At 48.6% G+C, this 21,505-nt stretch overlaps 2 protein-coding genes across 3 annotated transcripts; both read right to left on the bottom strand.

Annotated features, from left to right (window-relative positions):
- Positions 1-90: 90 nt before the first annotated feature.
- EXOSC5 (exosome component 5) lies at positions 91-2,783 on the bottom strand. Of its 2 annotated transcripts, none has more exons than XM_083884500.1 (6): positions 2,562-2,783; positions 1,920-2,033; positions 1,091-1,212; positions 867-1,007; positions 707-761; positions 91-618 (listed from the first exon to the last, which is right to left on the bottom strand). In XM_083884500.1, the coding sequence occupies exons 1-6, from the start codon at positions 2,659-2,661 to the stop codon at positions 440-442; spliced, it is 711 nt and encodes a 236-aa protein (XP_083740626.1). In that variant the 5' UTR covers positions 2,662-2,783; the 3' UTR covers positions 91-439. The 2 variants fall into 2 exon arrangements, with proteins under 2 accessions (XP_083740626.1, XP_083740627.1); XM_083884501.1 differs by having other exon boundaries at positions 453-618; positions 707-796.
- Positions 2,784-6,965: 4,182 nt separating this feature from the next.
- On the bottom strand, positions 6,966-21,445 carry RAD17 (RAD17 checkpoint clamp loader component). The gene is made up of 16 exons (XM_083884475.1): positions 21,405-21,445; positions 19,184-19,465; positions 18,399-18,482; positions 17,556-17,712; positions 16,939-17,075; positions 15,720-15,772; positions 15,503-15,628; positions 15,349-15,418; positions 14,637-14,748; positions 12,568-12,765; positions 12,044-12,129; positions 11,613-11,759; positions 11,044-11,190; positions 10,212-10,332; positions 9,297-9,354; positions 6,966-8,219 (listed from the first exon to the last, which is right to left on the bottom strand). The coding sequence occupies exons 1-16, from the start codon at positions 21,435-21,437 to the stop codon at positions 8,018-8,020; spliced, it is 2,013 nt and encodes a 670-aa protein (XP_083740601.1). The 5' UTR covers positions 21,438-21,445; the 3' UTR covers positions 6,966-8,017.
- Between the last annotated feature and the right edge of the window lie 60 nt (positions 21,446-21,505).

Raw genomic sequence — 21,505 nt, 5'->3', positions numbered from 1 at the left:
CACCCCAGTGCCCCCCACACCCCCACACTGATTGACCCCGTGAGGCGCCGGCACCGCCCACTACGGCCAATACCGCCTTCCCATTGGTGGCGGCGCCACAAGCCCCGCCCAGGAGAGCGAGGAGTACGTCACTGTGACGCCGCCATGATAGGAAGGTCATAGAGAGGCACTAGTGCCATTCCACCAGCTGGCCGCCATCTTGGGTGCGCCGGGAACGTGTGGCGAAAGCGCGACACTCCGGGGCCGCCATGTTTGGTGTACCAGCACGTGTGTGGCTAGGCGCAGCCGCCATCTTGGGTGTCCTGCCAGGACCGCGCGGAAACCGTGCCTGTGTGTCCAACCCTGCAGGTGTCAGGAGCCAGCAGGTACCAGGACACCTATCCCCAGGCGCGCCCCCGTGTGTGCCCCTCTCGGGAGAACCTGTCGGCACTAGATGGACTCAAGAGGCAGAGTGGAGGGAAAAATAGTCCTTTACTGAGTGCCAGGGATCCAGGCCAGTCCAGCTGTCCGTAGGGTGTCCCCAGCTCAGGACTTGGAGTAGCGGCGGCGCACAGAGTCGCGGTAGAACTGGAAGATGGTGGTGGCGGCGCGCTGGGCTGCGGCCAGGCACTGCTGCATCTGTGCAGGACCGGGGTGAAGGGGTGGGTAAGAGGGTCCCCTTGTGAGGGGATCCCGCACCCTAAAACTCTCCCAGGGAGTCCCTCACCTCCTCCACAGAGCAGCTGCCCTTGGTGGTGGACATCAGCACCTTCCTCTCGCTGCTGGAGATGGCAAAGGTGAGGATGGCACGGGCCTCCTGCGGGAACAGGGGTCAGGAGGGCTCGGAGGGCACACAGGGAGCTGGGTGCCCCCTTTGCAGGGCTCACCTGCTCCTGTCGGGCCGTGGGGTCCAGCAGGATGGTGCCGTCGGGCTGCAGAGCACAGGTGACACCGCAGAAGAGGGCGGCGAGGGGCAGCCCTGCGTCCAGCAGTGCCATGCAGGCGGCGTTGAGGCAGCAGGACAGCAGCTGGGAGCGTGTCAAGGGACCACACAGCCCCACCAGCTCTGAGTCCCCCAGCCCCCAGAGCCATCCCACAAAGGAAAGGATACAGAGCCAGCATCACTCAGCACCTGCAGCACCAGGGAGATGGCAGTGCGGGGGTGCAGTACCCCCAGGACCACGGCCTCGCACGTCTGGCGCAGCAGCTGCTCCCGGCTGCGCTCCAGCACGCCTGCACAACGAGGAGTGTGTCACAGCTACCCCAGGAAACCCCTCTGCCCTTTGAGCTTTGGCCACTTTGGAGCCTCCAGACAGGAGATTTAACTCCTGGAACTGGGTGGCCACAGAGCTCTCAGTGGTGTCCAGACCACGGAAAGGCAAATCCCTGCTCACTGGAACTGCCTCGCTAAGGGACAGGACTGGGCTGGCTTGGTGCTCTGGGCCTGGGGAGCTCAGCAGGGATTTCCCAGCCAGAGGGATTTCCCTGACACGGGACACGGACAGGCCCCAAGGACATTTGGCACAAGGCCCGCGGTGAGGAAGAAACTGCCCAGGACAGCTCAGACACTGTGCTGGGATGGGCTCCAGCTGGGAACAGTGATCCCAGCAGGGGCAGGGCCTGGCAGTGACCCCGGGAACCCCCAGCCACACCAGAGAGTGACTGAGCGTGGCACTGATGGGTGTGAGAGCAGCCAGGGAATCGTCACCCAACAGCAGGTACAGCACTGATTAATGAGAGACCTGGGAAACTCCTAGCAAATGAACACCGATGCCTTTGCTAAAATGCATAAAAAATGAAGGGGTTTGGTTGTGCTGTATTTGTAGATTTCCACCCAGCAAAATGTAAATAAAGACCTGTAAATAAACCAAATACCCCGACTCTTGCACTCTGGGACAAAGAACCTGTTCTGGGACAGGGACAGGACAGCAGGTCCCCACCTGGCAGCCCCACCTTGGGGCGCAGCAGCACCTCCAGCGCTGCCCTGTCTGGCAGCTCCTTGCTGATTTTGGCCTCTGCAGGGCCGTAGAGCCCGGCCAGCACTGAGGTGTCACCTGGGGACACAGAGAGAACAGGTCATGTTGAGGCCACACCTGGGAACGGGAGCCCCTGGCACGCTGCGGGAAGGGCTGGGAACAGAACCCCGGCAAGGGGAGAAGGGGAGCCCAGCGACGTGCAGTATGGGAGCCAGGGGAAACAGAGAAGGGGAAGCCTGGGATGGGCAGCACCACAGACCCTGAGGGAAGGAATGAGGATCCCTGGGAAATGGAGCCGGGATGGGCTGGGAAGGAGAGTCTCAGGAGGGGAAGGCTGGAAAAAGAAGCCCCAGTAAAGACAGAAGGAAAGCCCCGGTGAGGGGAGGGGAAGGGAAGGGAAGGGAAGGGAAGGGAAGGGAAGGGAAGGGAAGGGAAGGGAAGGGAAGGGAAGGGAAGGGAAGGGAAGGGAAGGGAAGGGAAGGGAAGGGAAGGGAAGGGAAGGGAAGGGAAGGGAAGGGAAGGGAAGGGAAGGGAAGGGAAGGGAAGGGAAGGGAAGGGAAGGGAAGGGAAGGGAAGGGAAGGGAAGGGAAGGGAAGGACCACAGACCCTGCAGAAAGGTGGCCGAGCCATCGGGCCGCGAGAGCAGCCCCAGCTCGCAGGAGAAGGGCCGCAGCCGGCACTGCCCGCCTTCCAGCTCCACCGCCATCACCGCCGCCTCTCCGCTTCATCCGCCGCTTCCGCTTCCGGGCCGCGCGGTAGCCAATCAGCGCCGGGCGTCGCGACTGGGCCACGCCCCTCGCGACAGGGGGCGGGACCGGGCGGCGTGAGGGCAGTGAGGGGCGAGCCCGGGCACAGGGCGGGCAGGGCAGTGAGGGGAGAGCACAGTCGGCAGGCACCCGCGGTGCCGGCGGAGCGGGCAGAGCTCTCTGCTGACCCGTCGTCTCTGAACAATCCCTCAGGGAGCTGTTCTGGGATCCTGCAGATGGACCGTGGCCGAAGGCCTGGCTCTCGGAGAGTCCTGCCGGCCCCGCGGGGCTGTGGGATGCAGGGCAGGGAAGGCCTGGCCGCTGTGAGGGGCTGCAGGGCGGGCAGTGCCGGGAGTGCCCACAGGAGCCGGGAACTGGCCCGTGGCTTTGTCACCCTTCTCTTTGTCAGTGTTGGCACACAGGACCCAGCACAGGTGATGGATGTGGTGTATCCCGGCTGTGGATCCGCTCCACGGGTGCCATCCCCGGCGGCCTGAAGGACAGTGCAGAACCTCCCAGCACCTCCCTCTTCTGCAGCTGCTCCTCCATGACCATTTGAGCCGTCTGGGGAAAAAAACCCACCGAGGCGCTCCCAGCCTCAGCATTGTCCCGTTGGCAGCCTTTGCCTGCTCTTTTCCCAGTCTCAATCCACGTCCCAGCGTGTGAGAGCTGCCTAGGGCATTCATAAACCCCACACCTGAGCAGAGGCTGCTCCATTGTGGGAGCAAGCTGGGGATACCATCTTTGGCCCTTTGAGTTTTCTGGCCCTTCCAGGGGCTCCTGGACAATTCCCAGGCCCCTGCTTGGAAACTACTGATGATTTCCCATCACAAAAATCGAGAGGTGTCAACAATGGATTGACAGAAGGGTTCTGAGAGTGGATGGGAAGTTCATCTGGCAAAACAAGAGACAGGAATCTCTCTCTGCACCAGCACACTGGAGTCACTTCCTCACGGTTTCACGCAGGATCTCCAGGGGCTGGAGGAGCCTGGCCAACGGTGGGCTGGATGGAAAGGCCCCCAGGAGACGGGGGAGAGAGACTGTGTCAAGGAAAGAGCCTTTTATTTCCTCCTTGGATGGAAAGGCCCCCAGGAGAAGGGGGAGAGAGGCTGTGTCAAGGAAAGAGCCTTTTATTTCCTCCTCGGTTTCCTTCTCCTGGACTTCAAAGGGCGCGGGTGTATGGGGGCCGTTCTCCTCGGAGCCTGCCGGGACCTGCGGCAGCGCTGGTTCCTGCGCCGCCGGAGCACGGAGGGGCCGGGCACGGCGGCGTCCTCCTGCGGCCCGGCGCGGAACTGGGGCTGCTCCGGCACGGCCCAGGGCCGGTTCTGCTCGGCGGGAGCGGGCGCGGCCGGGGGGCGGCCGGGACCCTCGGGGCGGGCGGGTTCCGGCTGGCTGGGCTGGTCCCCCAGGCGGGGCCAGGCGGGGTTCGCGGCCAGCCCGGGGGAAGGGGTCCCGCCCGCCCAGGAGGGGCCGGGGCTGGGCGCGGGGCTCTCGTCCTCCCTCTCGGGGGCCGCCTGGGAGCGTCGCTGCAGCCAGGGGTCCCTGCAGCGGTGCAGGGTGACGTGGATCAGGCCGCGGATCAGCGCCTGGGTGTACTCCCCGAGGTAGCACTGCAGCATGTGGGTCAGCCCCTCCCTGTCCGGGCCGCAGATGCAGAGGGTGGACAGCGCGATGCTCTCCACCTGCCGCGCCTCCCACCACTGCGGGCCGTAGATGGCGTCCAGGCTCTGCCGCAGCCAGGGCCGCACGGGGTCCAGCAGGTGCTCGTGGCCGTGCAGCAGCTCTGCCCACAGGTCGGCCGGCAATTGCTCCGCGGCCTCGGTGCCGGCGCAGGATGGCTCAGCCGGGGCCGGCGCTGCCTGCGGGTCGGGGGGCTGGGTGTAGACCAGGCGGAACAGAGCCCTCCGTGCCCAGCTGGCGGGCCCCGGCGGCGCTCCGGGCGAGCTCAGGATGCACTGCAGGAAGTCGTTGCGGCCCTGCACGGAGAAGCGGGCGCTGAGCACGGGGCTGGAGCACAGCGGGCAGGTGGGGCTGGTGGCGGTGTGCCGCAGCAGGCAGCCCAGGCAGCACTGGTGGCCGCAGGGCACCGCCGTCGTGTCGCTCTGCACGCTGTGGCACACCGGGCAGTTCCACTCCGTCTGCGTGGCCTTGCTCACGCTCGGCGGGGACGAGGGGATGTAGAAGGACAGGAGGCTCCCCATTGCTGCGACCACGGCTGGACTTGGGGATCCTGACCGTCTCCTCCAGCCTTGACGATTCTGTGATTCTGTAGCACTTCCAAAGCATGTCACACACTGCAGAATGGAGAGATGCTGTAGCCACTGGCTGTCCTGGGGCATGGAGGGGAGGACACTGTCCCTGCTCTCCAAGCCCCGCTGCCTGCCCCACAGACACCCTGTGAGGAGCATTTCCCCACGGAGCTCACCTCCAGGGCTGCAAGTGCCGCTGTGCCGGCTGCCCAGACCAGGCAGGGCTTGGGACATGGAGTGATGCTCCAGGACAGGCAGGGAAATCCCCGTGGCAGCCTCCAGCCCAGGACACAGCTCTAGGAGATGCCTGGCTCAACTCTCCAGGCCTCACAGGCTTGGAGCCACACTGGCCCTGCCAATGCCCAAATACAATCAGGGATGTGACATCACAACACATCCCCCAGTGATGTCACAGTCAGACACTTGCTTTGTCACCCTCCACCAGCAGGTGACATCACAACAGAACATTGGCACCAAAGGCATCAAGAGAAGAAGGAAAATACTGCTTCTTGTGTTTAACTGTTGTTTTTTCATGCTGCTCTCAGCCACCTGCATCCATGTCTGTGTGTCCCTAACCCTGGCCAAGGTTCCCTGTGAGGGAGAGCCTGGTTGGGAACTGCCAGCCCTGAGCCCACCCCCAGTCACAGCTTCACACAGAGACAAGGCTGGGTGGTTCCAGCGTGAGCCATGGGGCTCCTCAAAGGCATCCAGAGCACTTTCAGCTCTGATCACACCCAGAAAACACATGCACCCTTTCTTCTGGGGATGCTCCTAAATCACAGAATGAGGCAGGTTGGAAAAGACCTTTGAGATCATCAAGTCCAACCTATGATGTAATACCTCCTCATCAACTAAACCATGGCACCAAGTGGCACATCCAGTCTTTTTTTAAACACCTCCAGGGATGGTGACACCACCACCTCCCTGGGCAGCCCATTCCACTGCCCAGTCACTCCTTCAGTGAAGAATTTTTTCCTGATATCCAACCTGACCTTCCCCTAGTGCAGCTTGAGGCTGTGTCCTCTCATTCTGTCAGTGGTTGTCTGGGAGAAGAGCCTGACCCCCATCTGGCTACAATCACCTTTCAGGGAGTTATAGAGGGTGATGAGGTCTGCCCTGAGCCCCCTTTTTTCCAGGCTAAACAACTCCAGCTTTGTCAGTCATTCTTCACAGGACTTGTGTTCCAGGCCCTTCACCAGCCTTGTTGCCCTCCTCTGGACATGCCCCAGCCCCTGAATGAACTGGGGGGGGGGGGGGGGAGGGGGAGGGGGCGCAGAACTGGACACAGCACTCAAGGTGTGGCCTCACCAGTGCCGAGTACAGGGAAAGAATTGCTGCCCTGCTCCTGCTGGCCACACCATTCCTGATCCAGGCCATTTGCCTTAGCCACCTGGGCACACTGCTGGCTCATGTTCAGTCACTGTTGACCAGCAGCCCCAGGTCCCTTTCACCCCTGTCTGAAGCCCAGTTCTCTTCTTTCCCCACCTCATAACTGGGACAGTGCTGAGGGAGCCCAAATGGCAACGGGCAACAACACTGACACTTGTTCTTGCACCTGCCTGTGCTGCCAGCCCCGACCTCGGCCTCACCTGGTGGGTTGTGACTTGTGCACTGGCTTTCATGGGGCAGCACTAGCACTGCAAAACATTTGGGCTCCAGACAGAATAATGGGGTTTTTGTGTGTGTGCCCAGGTGGTGGTTTCATGTGACAGAGGTTTTGCTCAACAGCTCTGCACTCTGTAGCTCACAATGCCAGGTGAGCATTGAATTCTGCCCTAACAAGGAAAAGGCCAACACAGCAGCTGCAGTTACCTGGTGCTACTGTAAAGAAAGCTGAAAAGATACAACAAAAAAGGGTGGGGGTGAGCTTGCAAGATACAAGTCAGTATTTTGTGCCTTGTTATTACTCGTGCTGGAGGCACCCCAGGAGCCCCGCCCAAAGCACCCTGGGGAGGAAGAAAAGGGTTAATGGTCATAAACAGCCTGACCTGTAATGATTTGCTGTAACAGAATTTTAGACTTAGGAGAGAAATTTCCCCCTTAAAAATTAGGCAATAGTTGTAGATGAAAATACTACAATCTGTCCCTTGAGAGACGACAGATCCAGACTCTTTAATAGCATTAATCCAAGGTGAGAGTGGATAAACACATGTTTTCTCTCACTAAACTGGCTGTAAGCAATACAGAAATGCAAAGGTGCACCACACAAAGCTGTTTTGGTTTGACTTTTTTCCTCACTGCTGTGGTATTACTAACCACAGCACTCGATCATGTGTCAGTTACCAAACATAGGATCACTGTTTCCCCCAGCACAACTGCAGGTCAAGAAGAAAAATTGCACATTATACATTTAAGTTCCTACAAAGTACAACTCCTCCTTAATTGCTGCCTTTTCCCCTCTAAGAGTTATGGAAATGTCTTCCCAAGAGGAATACAAAATAATTCATGGTACAACATTAGATTCACTTATAAAGACATGAAGATCTTATTTATGTCTTCTGTAAGTCAGAGTACAAAGCAGTATTAATACAGTAGAAGTTTTCTTTACATCATCAGTATGAGACATCAGACTTTTCATGTGTAAATTTCAGCCTCTTCTTTCCAGAAGGCCTAAACTTCCAAACAGCAGTTTTTTTTCAAAGTGTGAATTTGCATAAACCCTTCAAATGCTGACAGCTTATGGAATGTGTACTCAAGAAACACACTGCGCAATTGCAAACTATATTAAAATGTGTAAAAATAAAAAATAATTTAAGACTGACACTGCTAATCTACGATCCCCTTTCAAACGGATTGCAGTCATTTATTTCTCTCTTGTTTCTGCCTTAAGGCAATTTCATGGCTCAGGAGAGGCAGGAAATGGCTTGTACCTTAGCACTCAGCTCAGGCTGGCCCTGCAGAGTGAGGAGCACACCAGGAGCTGTCTGGATGCTCACAGCAGGTCTGGACTGGGCTCCCAGCCCTGGTCCATGGCTTGGCAGCAGTGCTGGGCAGAGCAGGCTCTTCAGCAAAGGCCTCGGCAGCACCTGAATCCCCACGGGCACGGCAGAGGGCGTGTCCTGGTCTCTCAGTCACTGTCATACTCCTCGATTCTCAGCTCCTCCTCCTCCAGGATGGCCTGAGCTGCGATGGGCTGGGGCTGGCTGCCAGGCAGGTCACTCCCGCTGGACTGGCTGGAGGGGAGCCCCTCGGGGTCGCCGTCGGCACCGTCCCCGTGGAACAGCTCCGGCACCCCGGGGTCCTTGTCACCCAGAGCTTCCAGCTGCAGCCTGCAAAGCACCAGTGCAATGAGCACTGCTCCCACTGCCAGTGCTCAAACATTCCCTCTGACAGAGGCGCTTCAGGGAATGCTCAATAATAACAGTTTATTCTCTATCAGGACACCTGAGGGAAGCAAACACTTAAACACTTTCTCTCCACACACTGGAGAGAAATTTCTCTCCTGCACACTGAACAGATGGAAAAGGATGACAGTGTTTTCAGCAGGAAGTCACCCCTCAGATCAGACATTGTGACACACCCCCAACTTATTAATGCAGATATGAAATGTCAGTTTCCACAGGTATGCTGCGGGGAAACTTAAAAGGGATGAAGAAGTTACAATAAAGCTGCTTCATGCCTTGTGGCAACAGACTGAGGGATTACAAAGAATATACCCCTTAGGGACACTCCTTCCTCCCTGACTAACGCTCAAAATGACTTTTAATACAACAGCTGGGGAACAGGGTGCTGCTTGGAAATACAGGTTGGAAATTCACAGTTAAACTCAGCAGCAACACCAGGGACAAGTAGGAGATGCTCTGTCAGATGCCTTAACATACTACGTCCTGGTTAGGAGATACTAGTTTATCTCACTGCAGCTGTGAACTTGATTCTTTGCTAGAAACACACCAGTTAAAACACTTTTTAAATTCCAGAGGCATCACAGCTATAGAACTGTAACTGAGGCTCTACTGGCGTAAATGAAGCCTGATTCAGGGGGCTCAGAAGAGTCACAACAGAGCTCCTCACGCCATGTCACCCCTGAGGCTGCACACACAGCCTGTGAGGAGGCCACTGCAGCTGCACAGGAAAAACCCTGGCTTTTTAGCAGTCACTAGCTATAGCCTGATGAAAAACCATGCATTCTGAACAAAGGTTTACTCTAAGTAGCTTTATAGGCAAAACCTCTATAAGATTAAACTAGTACAGATATCTAATCTTAGATTAAGTAACTCATTAAATAAAATTTTAAAAATACTTTATCTTTGAATGTCACATCACAGACTTATGTGATGAAAGGGTTCTTCCCCTTCATATATGATACAGTCTCACTTTTTTTAACTACAGACAGAAGTTCAGCTTACCTCCCAAAATGTCTTTTCAGTGGCAGCCTCCCCACATCTTGGATAAATGCAATCTGAGCTAAGAACAAAGAACCATCAGTATCATATTAGCTAGATCATAATGAACAGAGAGTTGAACATACTGGAAAATAAACAATGACCTTAGTCAAGTATTCCTCTATATATTTCAATTATTTTAGATACCAAAACACTGTGCATGTAACTTTTTTCCCAAACTGTTACAGTTTACCACGACATATTTACAGATGGCCTACACACAAAGTTTGAAATCCCTGACACCTGTCCCCTGTGTATTTATTATGTAGAGCTATTATTCCACAGCCTACAAAATTCACTCATCCTGATATTAAGACATGGTGCTTTTTATTAGAAACAATTAACAACAGCATAAGTGACCCCACTCTCTAAATACTAATTTCTGCATTATGTACCACAAAAAGTAAATTTTTCTGCATGGATGTTTGCTAATGGATCATCTCAGATTTAATTTTTTTTTAAATGCACTGCAAACTTGAATTTTGCTTCTTTTATCTGTGAAAGGCTTTTTGAGGTGTTGTAAGTCTGTTGCTGTTACTGGAAAGGTATCAGTAAGCAAGGAAGATCTAGTCAATTTTGCCTACTACATTTCTCAAAACTCTTCTCATCAAATCCTCCAGCAAATATAATAAACATAATAAAAGCCCTAAGTCTAGAGAGCACCTTAATCACTAAAGTTTGACGAATTTACCAGAGCAGCTTTAGTTTTGGCTGTGGTACTGGAAGCATCTTTGGTCATCACCTACATAACATTTAGAAGGAGAATGTTTTATAATGAGGCAAAAGCATAAACAGTATTGACCTTTTGGCTTATGGAATTTGTCAGTATGTTTCAACTGCAAAGAGTCCAAGACCAAGAGTTACCTTGATCCATCTTACCTTGGTTTCTCATTGGGTTTGCTAACACAGCAAGATAAGGCAGCAGCTCTGTCTGAAGGCACTCAGGTGGCAAACAGAAGCTTGAAAACAGAGATTTTGCAGCAAGGCAATTTTCCCGATACTGTAAGAGTTGAGGGGGGGGATGGAAAACACAAGTGAAAAAATAACCATTATCAATGTAGATGTTCTGTACCATAACACACAGATTTTCTTCCTGCCTGCTACAAAGAGCTACTGAAAAGTGAGACCAGATAAATGAAAGTTAACATACCAAATCATAAAAATGGTAGAATCCTTCAACTTTGCCTTCTACTGGGAATTAAAAATAATAAAAAAAAAATCCTTGATTACAGAATTCCCAGCCCACCCAGGCCAATGCTTTTTGCCAACATATTACTTCAAATGTAAAAAAAATGCCAAGACCTGCTGTATCATCTGAACAAGCTATTTCTGATAAACATACAAACCATAATAGCAGAAATTTCTCACACTTACAAAACAGTTCAATGTGCTTCACTGCACAAAACCAAACTCAATTCTAGAAATACTTAACAGTATTTCAACTCCAATTGTCTCTCTATTAATTTAGGATTAAGACTCTCCCAGGAACATGCCAGCTTGGACACATGCATCAGACTCTGTCAGAGGCCTCCAATTTATTTTTTACATTTAAAAGAGCTTTGCAAACCACTCTTCTAGCAAGTGCTTCATAGAACCAGATTATCTCAAAATAGGGTATTAGCACTGCGATCAAATTTCATTTACACTACTTAATAGTCACAACTTAGGGGGAAAACCATTAAGAAAAAAAAATAAGAAATCAAGGATTTACCTTTTTACTGATCAAAAACCACTGGGGTTTATGTAAGGGTCGGAATCCCATGCCCCCCTGCTGGTGGGCAAAGGCTCTGGAGGTGTTGGAGTGGATCACCCCTCGGGTGGCCACAGAGGCACTGTAGCTCTCCATCACAAGCCGTGTCTAAGAGAGAAATGGGGCCTTGTGTGAGCTCCAGGTAGCTCGTTTGCACTGAAACACACTCAGTAACTGCAGTGGTATAACAGGCACAGCATTTTAAAGTTTAGATTACTGCAAAACTTGTATCCAAAGCAGCTGAGAAAAAAGAAACGGCTTGATTTCTTCTTAGCACAAACATATTTACTCAAACTTTGTAGAGTATCCTAAGAACACTACAATCCACTACAACAAAATGCTGACAGAAGCTGAACAAAACATTGGCTCCGCATCTCTTCTGCAGCTGATGTACTTCAGCAATCATTGACAATTCATGTCACTCACACCCTAAGTTTGCAGTGAACTTTCAAAAACACAGCAGAAAGTCAAAAGGCTCAATATCAAAGTACTTAAAAACAAGTGTGTGCTTACAAAAAGATGACACTTACACTCCAGTTACTACAAAGGACATCAGCAGTGCTCAAGTATTCACTGGCTCTCACGACATCATCTATATCAGAAAAAAAGTCCACGTAGTTCTGGTGAAGGTATAGATTGAACATGTTTCCAGACATATGTGATTTTTCCACAATGTCCTGTTAGGAAGAAGAAAAGTTTGGATTTTACAGGTGGATAAGGAAAAGGATCCTGTGTACAAAAAGCTGTGATACATCTAGGTTAGGGAGCTGGAACACAAGGTCTGTGCAGTGATGCCCAGACACAAGGAGCTGGTTTGCCCCAGTGGTCCCTCCCAGTTGAGTGTTTCTCTAGCTCAGACTGAATGCACACCCACTGAGACCAGTATCAAACCCCATGTGACTGAGAATTGGCACCAATCACTCAGGAGCCAGATGAACTGGTGAAGGCATTGCAGGATTACCTCAGGCTGAATGAGCAAGGTGTCCCGGTGGTGTTCAGCCAGGTGAGCAGGCAGCTGTGGGCACTCTGCTTCTGACACTGCTTCTCCTGAAAAGGATTGCACAGGCTTTAGTCTTTATGTTCAGAAATGTTGTTAGCAGCTGTCAGCTCCACCAGCAGCTAAATTATAGCATTTTCCATTCCCAGAAAGCTCTGGTACAGGCACAAGTACTTGATTATTACAGTCAATATTACACAGTCATCAACACACAATTAGTTGCATTAAGGTTCATGTAACAAATCTAATCAAATCATCTTTGTATTCCCTCACCTCGCTATTTCTCCTCAGTTGGTTTTGTGGCCAATATTGTGGATTACTACCAAAATATGCACAGTCAGTGACATTGGAGACCCTGATTTAATACTGATGTTACTGACCAAACATCCCAGACAGAGGCCATCTGAAGCCTTACTTTAGCAACTCCAGCTAGTAGGAGCTGACATGCTTTGCCTAGTGAAAGGGAGAATAACTCAAAGTTTTCTTACTTTTGCAATAAATAATTTTCCCCAGAGCATGGAAAAGAAAAATGGATGCATCCCTGCCACCAATAGCTTGTATCTCCTGGTCTTCTGAGGTATCACATTTACTTTTCCTTCTTACTTTGGATACTTCTGCTTCCTCACATTTTATTGTGGAGTTCTTCTTCTTCTTCTTTGACCAGAATTCTTTCTCCAATGAGCAGTCTATCAATAAAATAAAAAATAAAATCAAGACAGAGTATATGATTCTGCAGAAGTTTTCCATTATGCTGCTGCTGCTGATGTTCTATGTGAACAAACAGTACTAATAAAAGGAACAGAATAGGCTATATAAATGGGAGCACTATGAGAAAATTCATTTATTAGGAACACAACCCAGTCACCTAAATTAGCATCATTCATTACCTTCATTCCACTTCTGTCCCTTAAGCCACAGCTGAGGTACCAAGTACTTTTCTGAATGATAAACAGCTGTCTTTGAAAAAAGCATTCAGGCTTGTCCCTTCTAGTTCTGATGCGTTCTCCACTTGACCATGTTTAGAATTTCATGTTTATAAAGCACAAGTACAAATATATATATGCAAATTATATTTCGGTTACATCCTGTTATTTCAGTTACATCCTGTTTACTTATCAATTTTGTCTTCTGCTGGCATTTTCTGTACAATAACCTCCCTGAAATATAAAGTGGCAAAGAAAACCTTTCATCTAGGTGATTCTTCCAACTGCCTGCTATCTTCCACAAAGTCTTGAGCCTCATTAAATAAAACCCTTATTCTACTCTAAGTTAATAAACTTGAAATTTTTCATCCACAATTTCAGTTTGTGGCATTTGAATGTTCCTTATTGAGATAAGGTAAATTATCCTTTAGGTATTTATTTTTCTTTTCTCCTACAATTACTATTTTATCCATTAATAGTGTTACAAAGTGAATGTATCAATTGTGCTTACATAGATACACACATGAAGAAACACACCGTATATACATAAAAACAAATTCTGCATGCTTGGGAGAGCAGCAGGGAGATGGGGTGTGTCCCAAACTTGTGCAGTACCACTGGCTGACAATCATTCACCTCACTGAAATACCTGCACAACTAAAGATGTTTTGTTCAAACACCTTCTCAATGTTAGAGAAAATGTGAGAGGAGAATGTTCATTGTGCTGGGACTTCACTACATTACTCCAACAGGCCAAACACAAGAAGCTCTGAAGTCATATGTCTTTGTTTTCTCCCCCTTTCTAACTCTCATGGCTTTACATTTCCAAGGTAACTTATTAAAAATACACAAACTGGTTATTTTAACATTATTTAGATTTTCAATGTCTGCAAGTTAAATGTAGAAACTTTACTCTCTGCTTGTGTAATGTAACTAACGCTGCCTAGCTGATTTCAATATACTCTAAAACTTAAAGTACAACACTCCCTCTTAAAAAATGGACTTGAAACTACCTTTAATCTTGTATTCCATGAGCACATTTTCTATTTGCAAAGCAAAAGGGAGGGGAAAAAAAAGTGTGATAGAAACAATATAATTACTAGGTCTATCACATATAGCAGAAGACAATTGATGAGTGTCTTTCCTTAGGTCTAAGTTTGATGTAAGTGATGTCACCATTTTACAGCCCTGAGGGTGAACAACACATGCCAGAGTACTGCTTGTAAAAATGCAACTCACATACATCAGCTCCTTAACAACTACTGACTTGTAAGGTGCTCATAAAATGTGCAGTTTAGGAAATGGAAAAACGCAAGCAATTAAAGTATCCCTTTCAAACTAAGGCTGCATCATAGAAACTTTGAATGGCAAACACATATAGCAAAGATATCAGGAAGAAAACAGGGTACTTCATCAAATTACATCAGCACATGCACACATGTCATGGTTTAACCCCAGCCTGCAACAGCTGAGCCCCACTCACGCCCCCAGACACCCTGTGTTTATTCCTGCTCACAGAAGCGTGTCAAGAATGTTTTTGCAACTCACCCACCTGTGCTGCAAATGTGAATAGAACATGTTTTCAGCAGAAATGGTCAAAATACCACTTCACTTAACAAAACCGTAATTTTTACCTTTCATAGAGGAAAACTGAAGGCTGTTTATTGCACTCCTTATGTCACCTGAACAACCTCTGCAAAGCAACTCCAGAGATGTTCTATCAAGGGTGTAATTCTTCTCTCTGTTCTACAAAGAAAAACAGCATTCAATGGCAGGAAAAGCCATTTGAACATGGCTCTGGGAACCCACCTCTGACACACACCATCAACAGACACGAGTACCCACTATGCACTCAAACCACGGAATACTGTGAACTTTAAGAAGCTTAATCCATTTAAGCACACTCTCACAACTTATATAACAATCTTACAGAGAAAAATGCACATAACTCTTTGCAAGGTGTCACTCAATATGATACCTGCTTGTAATCAAAGCAGTTCAGGGATAATACAGGACTTAGGTTTATGACATCTTCTGGCCCCTGCTGAATATATATATGAAAGATTGTATCTCTTCCTATTACTTGTTTCACTTATATAGTTACTGTAATAACCAGAGTGATTTTCAGAAGCAACTATGTAGACTCAGACAACAGATCAAGTGAAACTAATCTTAAAAACAAGTATCTTTCCAGCTTGCTCCCTCCTTTCCCAGGCCTAGGGGAAAATTTTTTCCCTGGGGAGATGTGGGGGGGGTCTGCTATCAAAGATCAAATCCAGTAACAGAAATAACATATTTTTATATGGTTCTAGCACTGCCCAGAAGTTATGAGCTTGGACAACTTACCATACTGGCTTCTGCTGTAGCTATTCGATTAAGAACTTTCATCATATTTGTTGGTGCAACAGGCTTGAAACTGTTGAATTCCATTGAAAAAAAAAAATTAGTTTCTATCCTCTCAGTTATTTGAACTGTGTTTTAATGAGGTAGAAGATCTTACCTAATATTGAATATACACAACTCCTGTACGATTTCTGCGGGGAATAGTGATCCCTGGTTGCTGTCTCCACTGAAGTTATCTGAGATTATAAAGACCAGGGGGCACCTACTTGTACGAATGAAACTCCTGCATTGCAAAATAACAGAATGTGAAGAACATCAAATTTCAGCTTTGTAAGTCCCTAAAGCTCATAATTAACAACTTATTTGCCACTGACCTGAGGATTTCATGTAGACTGCCAGGCTCTCTGTAGAATTGGTTAGGAATGTCCTGTCCAAAACAAAGAGCTGGTGTCATTACATTCAGATGTAAATACTCTCCTCCACACACTGATTGTCATGGCACACTACATTGCCACACATTTTTATCTCCTGGTTTGCTTGCTGTCAACTACATTTAAACACAGCTGATGCTGGAGACAGTCAGAGGAGCAGCAGGGGGGAACAAACCCAAAGCACAGTATGTCTCATTATGGAAAATTATCATCTACAAAGAAATGTTTTCCTACTGTCTCAGTTTGCTAAGACACAGCCTTGGGTGATCACACTGCCTGTGAACAAGAGTTTTACCTGGAGGACAAACACTCCAGGAAGCCACTCCCTTGGGGTAGAGGGCAGGATACCCAGGTGAGGTGTGACTGCACAAGAAGGTGACTGTATAAAGACAAGTCTCTTGAGATTCTGCTTCCTAAATTCTACAGTACATTCCATTACCCTGCCAGAATTTCTGTCTGTTTTGGTCTTGAAAGTTTACAGACAATCTGAGTACCTACTTCTAAAATTTCTCTCAGGAAAAGAACTGAAAAGTTCAGAAAGAAATTGCTATTGAAACACACTTCTACACAAGTACAAATAAAGCCTTGTTCTGTACCTGCCCACAAACCCTCAGTTCACATGTGCCCTAAACAACACCACCTGTGTAAAACCAGGGAGAAAGTGCTAAATTTCAACTGTTTCTGCTTGTCTTCATTCTCAGGTGTCCTCTACATGCTCCTGCATCATTAAAGGACAGGAATAGTGGTGTGTTTTCTGCTCACCCTGTTTATACATATATATTTCTAGAAACATATATGTTATAATATAAACATACATTGTAATATAATATAAATAAATATTATGCATATATATTTCTAGAAATTAATCATCCAGAAACATGGGAATGAATTATCAGTATTGTTTGCTCTACTTTTTGATATTCTGTTATGTATTTCTGTGCTCCAGAAACCAGACTCTTTGCTTCTGTGGCATAACTAACTACAGGTAGGACATAGCTCTAGACTGCTGTAGAAACACACAAAAAAATTAATGAAGATCTCATCTGCAGTAAAGCAGACTAACTTTGGGAAACACCAATCCAGTATCTGAAGCCAGCCAGCAGGTCAATATTACAACAAAAGGGACTGTTTTAAACACAACATTTCACAAGTTTTCACTTACTTCAATAAGAATAAGCTTTTTATCATTTTCTGAGGACTCCCCAAGCATCTGAAGTTTGTTATACTTATTTGCTCTTAATAGAAAATCTTGAAAGAGAGCTGCTTGGGCCTGACTCGGAAACGTATGAAAATTTGAGTCTGAAAAAGAAAACTAATTAAAAATATGTATTCTATATTATACCAAGTAAAATATAAATACCCATATAGACTAATACCCACCCGTGCTATTTTCTGGCAGCAGCACTGAACAAGCCCTTTAGCAAACTTGACAGACAGAGAAGAATTTTTAAAGGGGTGTAATTCAACTGAGGATCCAGACAAAGACACTAACCTGTTTTCATTTATTTGGTTCAAACTATATCCAGGCTATTACAGAGCTCTCTATATTGATCTGAATTGTTAATTATTTTGGACTGAACGCTGTAAAAAACCCCAAATCTCTCTCCAGATAAAAACAACAGAAAGATTCTCATTAAACACTCAGCAATGGACTAACATGGATGTGGATCTGATTTCAAATGTGACAGACAGAAATGACGCAAAAATATGAGACTGAAAACCCACAAAGGTAACTGGAAGGGGAAAAAAGATAAAAAGAAAAACCCCCAACATACTTACCATGGCCAAACATACTTCTCAAGTCTTCCTTTGTGAAGTCTGAAGAGAGTGGATTGGTCCATTCTTGCACCTGAAGGCCAAGATCTCTGGCTAGAATTTGCAGAGTTGCAGTTTTTCCACAGCCAGGAGGGCCAGTCAGCAGCAAGATAGAGCCACTCTGACAATGAGATACAAAACATAATCACAAATGTGATAAATAAAGACTAACAGTTGGGTAAGGATGAACATTGGTTGAATTTCTCCTATAGTTTCTCTGGTAATGATCCTCTCTCCCAGCAAAACCCCAGTCACACATTTTGTGCTGTTAATTTACTTGCTGAGTACTGAGAGAGAACCAGGCCAGGACTCTGAGAGCCTTGCTCTGTTCCTAATGCCTCTGGTAAATAAACTGCATATGACTGCCAACACAATTAACCTGGACAACCAGCTCTGGAAAACACTAGGCAAGGCTGGCAATTTGTGTCTAAGAATGCCTCTTATCAATCAAGATTAAAAACATCCTCACCATCCTTACACCAGCTCAGTGCAACTGGAAATTTGTCATAAGACTTAAAAATTGCCCTGGCAGAGATAAAATGCAGCTTCAAGCACATACTAAAGCGTTGTGGTTTGTGACTGGATGCCAGGAAACAGTATTTCTGAGCAAAATCAGAATCCACCTCTTAGGAGCATAAGTCCAAAATAAATGTACCAGCTCTAACTTATGTTCTCAGAGTATTTCTTAGAATGCAGAAGGTACATGATCACTGTCTCTCTCAGTTGAGGTTTTTCTCTGAACTTGAAATTGCATCCAGCTCGTTTGAATGGTTTGGTGCCTCCAGTTGCTGATTTTAGCAAGTTTACCTGCTTTGGTTGCCTCTGAAATATGTGCATTTTTAACCAGGTTTCAACTTCCTCAATCTTCTTCTTTTGCACAGCAAGGTCATTCTGAAACAGGTAAAAAATTTGTGAAAGTTATATACTAAACTCTTGGTTTCTAATGATGAAATTAAAGAGTAGAATAAATGCTGGGGAAAATATCAACAGACATTTTGGGGGTGTGTGTGTTCCAGTTATGTGTGTGCTCTGCAGAAGCAATGCCACAGTTAAGGATGATCATCTCATCCTGTTTCCTCAATCAGTTTTCCATTCTTTGTAGTCAGGAAATAATGAGCTATTTATTATTCTTTAAGTAGTAACACTACAATCTTGTGTCAGGATACTTCATAGCTATTGCTGGGCCTAATCCTTTTTACCTTTTTTACTCTAATACTGCAGAGGGTTTTGGAACTTCTGCAAATCCCACATGGCTGGGTTTCCTCAGTGCTTGGAATACTGGATGTGTATTCCAAGAGTTCAAGAGTTTACAAGTGGACTGACAGGAAACAACATCTCCTGAGCAGCTTTTCCTGCTCAGGAAGCCTGGGGGAAACGTGTGTCTCTGACAGATAAAAAGCTCTTTGGAATCTGTCTTTATGCACTGGCTGGCAGTGAATCAATCAACACTCACAGAGAATCAATGGCCCAGAAACCTTGTACTTTACCAAGCAGGGTACGGTGAGAGCCTGGTGGTGCAGGCTGTGGGCAGAAGCACAACATGTCCCTGAGATGTCACTGCCACACGGGCACTGGAGCAGCTCAGCCCTCACCTGGGTTTGGGGTCTGTATCTCTCCACCCACGGCAGCTCCTCCTGGGCCTGGCTCCGGCTCCTCTTCGGCTTGGCATGGGGCAGATCCAGGGCACAGGGCTTGGCTCTTTTCCTGGGAGGAGCTGTGGCTCTGCTGTTCTCTGCCACGGGGCTGGGGGCTCTCTGTTTCTGCCGAGGGCCTCTGCCGGGGCGGGCTCCCGGCGGCCTCCCCGGAGCCGCGCAGGGAATGACGCCTGTGCTCCCAAAGAAGTCCTCAAACGGAGGGGACAGCCACTCTGCCACCTGCACAAACACACACTGTGGGTAGGAATGCAGCCTCCCCTGCCCTCAGCTGGGCACAGCCATCCCTAGAAAATGGGAGATTTTTATCAAGTGTACACTGCCCCATGCCTGGAAATGTCCAAGGCCGGGTTGGATGGACCTTGGAGCAACCTGGGATAGGGGAAGGTGCCCCTGCCCATGGCTGGATGGTTTTATGGTCCTTCTAACTACAGCTGGTCTGGGGTTCCATGATTCTTCTGTATGAAAAAAACAAGCTGCATCATTGTGCCAGGAGTATTTTGCGGCAAACTGGCAAATCACAACAAGCTGAGAACTCCACAAACACACATCCAACCTAAAGAATTAAAAAGGAATGAAAAAGCAGCATCAGCTTACTCAGACCACTTCTATATGACAGCAATGTTCACGCTCTCTCTGCGTACTTTACAGTAGGTGACACTTTCCCCTCCTCTTAAAAAATATTTACAATGTAACCATTTGTGCATAAAAGTCAGAAACAGAGGGCAGAGGACAGTTATTGAGGCAGCACAGTAAAATCAGGGAGTGTTTGCTGAAACAGAGCCCATGCCAGGACAAGGAATAGTGCTGGAAACAGTACCAGGACCTAATTCTAGATTTGAGGGACACCCTGCTGGGACAGGGCAGCAGTTTCACCCCCAGATAACACCACAAGGGTCCTGTGGCAGCCCCTCAGTGTGGGTGCCCACACCCCTACAGCATCCCCCAAAGGGCTGTGAAACTCTAAACCAACACAGCAGAGTGCTGGCAGAGAGGACACTGAGAACTGGGTGTAGCAGGAGGCTCTGCCTGGAATGGGCTCAAACAGCTCCAGCAAGGTCCTGTTTGCAAAGCCCTCAGTGGGACATGCAGGAGGGGGTCACGCTGCTTTGGGGTGAATGATGCTGAAACCAGCCTGACTCCTCCATCCCAAAGGTCAACACCCTGAGAGGGAGCTGAAGCTGTGGCAGAGCTGGTAAAGTCCCAGGAGAAAGGAACAACCAAGTGCCACCACTGAGAGCTGCTCCAGAGCTGCTGAGCTGGCACGGCCTGGGCACATCTGACTGACTTTTTAGACTAGAAAAGTCACGTCACAAATTTTAACAGCAGTGTCTCCTGACATTCCCCTTCCTGCAAAGTGTGGGGATTCCTCCTGCAGTGGGAATGATGTGATCTCAAGGTCACTGCTTGAGGCAGAGCCAAATGCACACAGCCTGGGTGAGTACTGTCAATCTCTATTCTGCAATTGTTTTTTGCTGGCTTTAATACAATGACCTCAGCGTTAAGGATCACAGAATCATTAAGGCTGGAAAACACCTCCCAGATCATTGAGGCCAGCCTTTACTTCATACTTCCAGTGTTCATATAAGCATATTCACACTCCACCTATTACTCCACAGGGCACTGTAGCAGTGGTTATAGTGCCTGCACTGTGTAATGAGTAATTCTGATTAAGATCTCTTTGTCTAATCGTTATCAAATAAAATAGTATAGATTTATCTAGTTTGGCATCCTCCAGCCTGCAGGACGGGGCTGTGTGAGGGTCAGTGACATCTGTACAATCCTGCCCACACCAGCCACTGACCAGCCCTGGGGTTTGGAAAGCGGGAGGGTGTGGGGCGGTTTGCGGGACCACGGGAGGTTTTGGGGGTCCCTCCTGCACCCTGTGACTGAACTGGAGCTTCTCCGACAAGCTCTGTCTGAGGCTCGCACCGTGTCACTGACAGAGCAGCGCCCTCGGCCCCGTTACTGTCACACACGCTGCGCTGGGCCGGATTTGCACAGCCACCCGCAATTCCCCCGTGAAAGGGGGAGTCCCTTCCACACGACACCAAACCAAACCTCTCTCTTAGTAAAAATCAGAACAACCCCTACTGAAAAAAGACAAACGGCCGATACAGAGCCCAGGGAGGGCCGCCGAGAGCCCCTTGCCCGGACCCACCTCCGCCGGCCTCCCCGGGCCGCTGCCGGACATCCTGGCCCGGGCGGGGATCCGATGCTGGGCCTGGGACTTGGTGCCCTTGGACTCGGTGTGTCTCGGTG

This window comes from Zosterops lateralis (assembly GCF_965231275.1).
Source record: "Zosterops lateralis genome assembly, chromosome: Z".
NCBI classification, from domain to species: domain Eukaryota; kingdom Metazoa; phylum Chordata; class Aves; order Passeriformes; family Zosteropidae; genus Zosterops; species Zosterops lateralis.
The sequence above is the reverse complement of the archived record's forward strand: the minus strand, read 5'-3'. Positions and strand labels throughout refer to the sequence as shown.